Source organism: Macadamia integrifolia, chromosome 12 (genome assembly GCF_013358625.1).
Source record: "Macadamia integrifolia cultivar HAES 741 chromosome 12, SCU_Mint_v3, whole genome shotgun sequence".
In the NCBI taxonomy this organism is placed as follows: domain Eukaryota; kingdom Viridiplantae; phylum Streptophyta; class Magnoliopsida; order Proteales; family Proteaceae; genus Macadamia; species Macadamia integrifolia.
In genome coordinates, this window is record NC_056568.1 from 26,038,400 (window position 1) to 26,041,177 (window position 2,778).

Sequence of the window (2,778 nt, forward strand, 5' to 3'; positions counted from 1 at the left end):
CCACCCAATGACCCAACCAAACAAAGTCGGGGTGGGAAGCTATACTAACGTTTCCTCATTTTTCCATTCTGGTTCTTCATCTCACTAACATGTGGGACTCATGTGTCATATAATCCCACCCCTAACTCCTCTCTAAACAAACGGGCCTTTAAGGAATTTATATGTCAAGGAAAGAGATAAAATCTTTAGGATCAGAATCTTTTTCATAAAGGTCATCGCCCATAGATAGCCCATAGATATCTAATCCTTGGGCTATTTAAGTGATCATGAAGTCATGAAATTCTTCAGTGTAGCTTCAACAATGGCTCGCTTCACTATTACATTTGCAGTTCTAGTGCTAATGTTACTTTCTCTCACAGAGTGGCATTTGGTTTCTGCTACTTTTTATAAGACAATTCATGTAACTGTTCACAATGGTTTGGGAGGAAATAGAGAATTGGGTCTCCATTGCAAAGCAGACGATAGGGCTGGTTATAAAGGAGATCTGGGCGAGCAAAAAATCCCTGATAATGGAGACTTTAAATGGTCGTTTGGAAGGACACCTAGGGATAAATATCCACTCTACTATTGTGAAATGACTTGGGAGAAAGCACCAAACCAGAAAGTATTTGCTACCGGTATTCATATCTATGATTTTCACCGGGATGATCCCTTGTGTGGCAAGTGGTGCGAGCGTACTGTCAAGATGGACGGCGTTTATGCTATAGATCTAGAGCATCAGAAGACCATTAAACTATATTCATGGAAGCTTGATTCTTATTGATTTATTGTTGTTTGGAGCTCTCTTCTTGATGTTGCTGTTTACTGATCCAGTTTGATGGCATAACAAGAGTACTGTTTCTAGCTTAAAATCTTCCTTGTATCAGTACTACTAAATAAGTTTGATGTTTGGTGTTTGTTGCTTTCTCTCTGAATAAAAAACAGACTCAATATGTTTTGCATATATGTGTCTGGCTGAACTTTAAAGATTTAGGCTGCATTTGGTAACTAACAGCGCATGCGTACCTGGCTTCTCATCCATATCACACCTTATTGTATATCGATTCCATATCACATGTGATATGGATCCTTCTCACAATAGACTCTTTCCTATTGCTGCTGCACTCTAATCGGACACTTGCCATTATGCAATGGTCTCCATATAGAAGTTGATTATGATTGATTTCTTTCCTTGTATATTCTCATGACTAGGGTTACACATGTTCCTTATATATTGTAATGTTCTCAAACATATTAAAGTAAGAAGAATTACTTGAATTATCAATAACGTTAATGTTTTAGAAACAACGTTTCGTGTCAAAGCTCAGAATTTTCCGTTTCTGTGTTAGGAAACCCTGTTTTTTGTCTAAAAAATGGTGAGACAGAGAAGGTTTTGGTTCTTCAGAGTTTCAAGGAGACGGAGAAGGTTTTGGCCTTGGGAAATTATCACGGACATGAATTTTTTTCAAATGGAACGTTTCTTAAACATTGAAACATGGTTTGGTATGTATTCTTTGTTGATAATATATATATATATATATATATATATTCCAAGAACATAGTATCAATTACAACCTTGATTTCAAAAAAATCATTTTATGATTCTAAATGCTTTCAAAGTATAGTTGTATAGTTCATTTTTTTAATCATAATTTGAAGTTTATATCAACAAGAGGTGGGGTGTCTGGGACCCACAAAATCTTGAGGTTGAAAAGATGAGATGACAAATATACGTTAAATAAAAAGTCAGTCCAAATGTTTAAGATCATGGGTGAAAGACTAAGGCCACTTTAGGTATGATATCTTGGAATGCATTATCCATGCCCCTAGAATGCATTTCAAGAACACATACAAAATGCACCCTTAAATGTGCTTGGACTCCTACAACCTTTTTTGTATCAATGATATTTAGAGACAAAGCGGGAGCCAACATACGGGAAAATGATCTAGGCTTTTGATCATTTTCCCACCCGTGGTGGTAGCTTTGGCTTGTGGAGCTGGCACCTAGGTGAAGAGGTCGTGGGATCGAACCCTGTCGTACGCATTGTGTGAGTGTGTGTGTATTTTCTTATTTATTCTGTATCCACCCGTGGGTTGCCTAGATGGTTAGGGCGAACTGAGGATTATGTGGATTAGGCGCACGGTCTCAGGTTTGATTCCCTATCTGTGCATCTGCGATTTATGTGGAGATCATGGAGGTGGGTTGCTGTGCTAGTCTCCCCGAGGATTAGTCGAGGTGCGTGTAAGCTGGCCCGGACACCTTGGTTAACAAAAAAAAAAATCTAGGCTTTTGATCATTGATTTCATGAAACATTATATGTGACATAAATCATAGATTTAGATTGAAGGAACATGATCTAGACAATTGATCAAGGATATTTACGATGTATCACAATCCAAACCAAATTCAATAGTAGCACGATTACAAATTGAAAACTGAAAAAAAAAAAAAAAAAAAAAAAAGAATAAATTAAACTAAAACTGCCAACCTACAACTTCCTTACTGGTTTGGCTTCGGATTGTCCTAGTAACAGACCGAAATTGATTCAACCTAACCAAAATTTTATTGAATAAGATTGACACCCTTAGGCTACATTTAGTTGCAAGGGAAATGGGAAAGGAAGGGAAGTGAAGCGATTTTTGTTTCCCTTTTGAGTCGTTTGGTTGTAACAGAAGTGAAGTGAAATTAATTTACCATAGTTATTTGGTTGGATGTAAAATTGATATAAAATAGATGTAAAATTTTAAAAAACTAATAATCCAACCAAACTTCTCAAAAGAGATTGGGGGGGGGGGGGG

General features: G+C 37.0%; 1 protein-coding gene across 1 annotated transcript; it reads left to right on the forward strand.

Annotated features, from left to right (window-relative positions):
* Positions 1-301: 301 nt before the first annotated feature.
* LOC122094834 (S-protein homolog 74-like) lies at positions 302-763 on the forward strand. The gene has a single exon (XM_042665427.1). It carries the CDS (start codon positions 302-304, stop codon positions 761-763), a length of 462 nt encoding a protein of 153 aa, XP_042521361.1.
* The last annotated feature ends 2,015 nt before the right edge of the window (positions 764-2,778 follow it).

Excerpts from the sequence above, each read along its gene's own strand:
- LOC122094834 (XM_042665427.1), top strand. The coding sequence starts at position 302 with ATGGCTCGCTTCACTATTACATTTGCAGTTCTAGTGCTAATGTTACTT.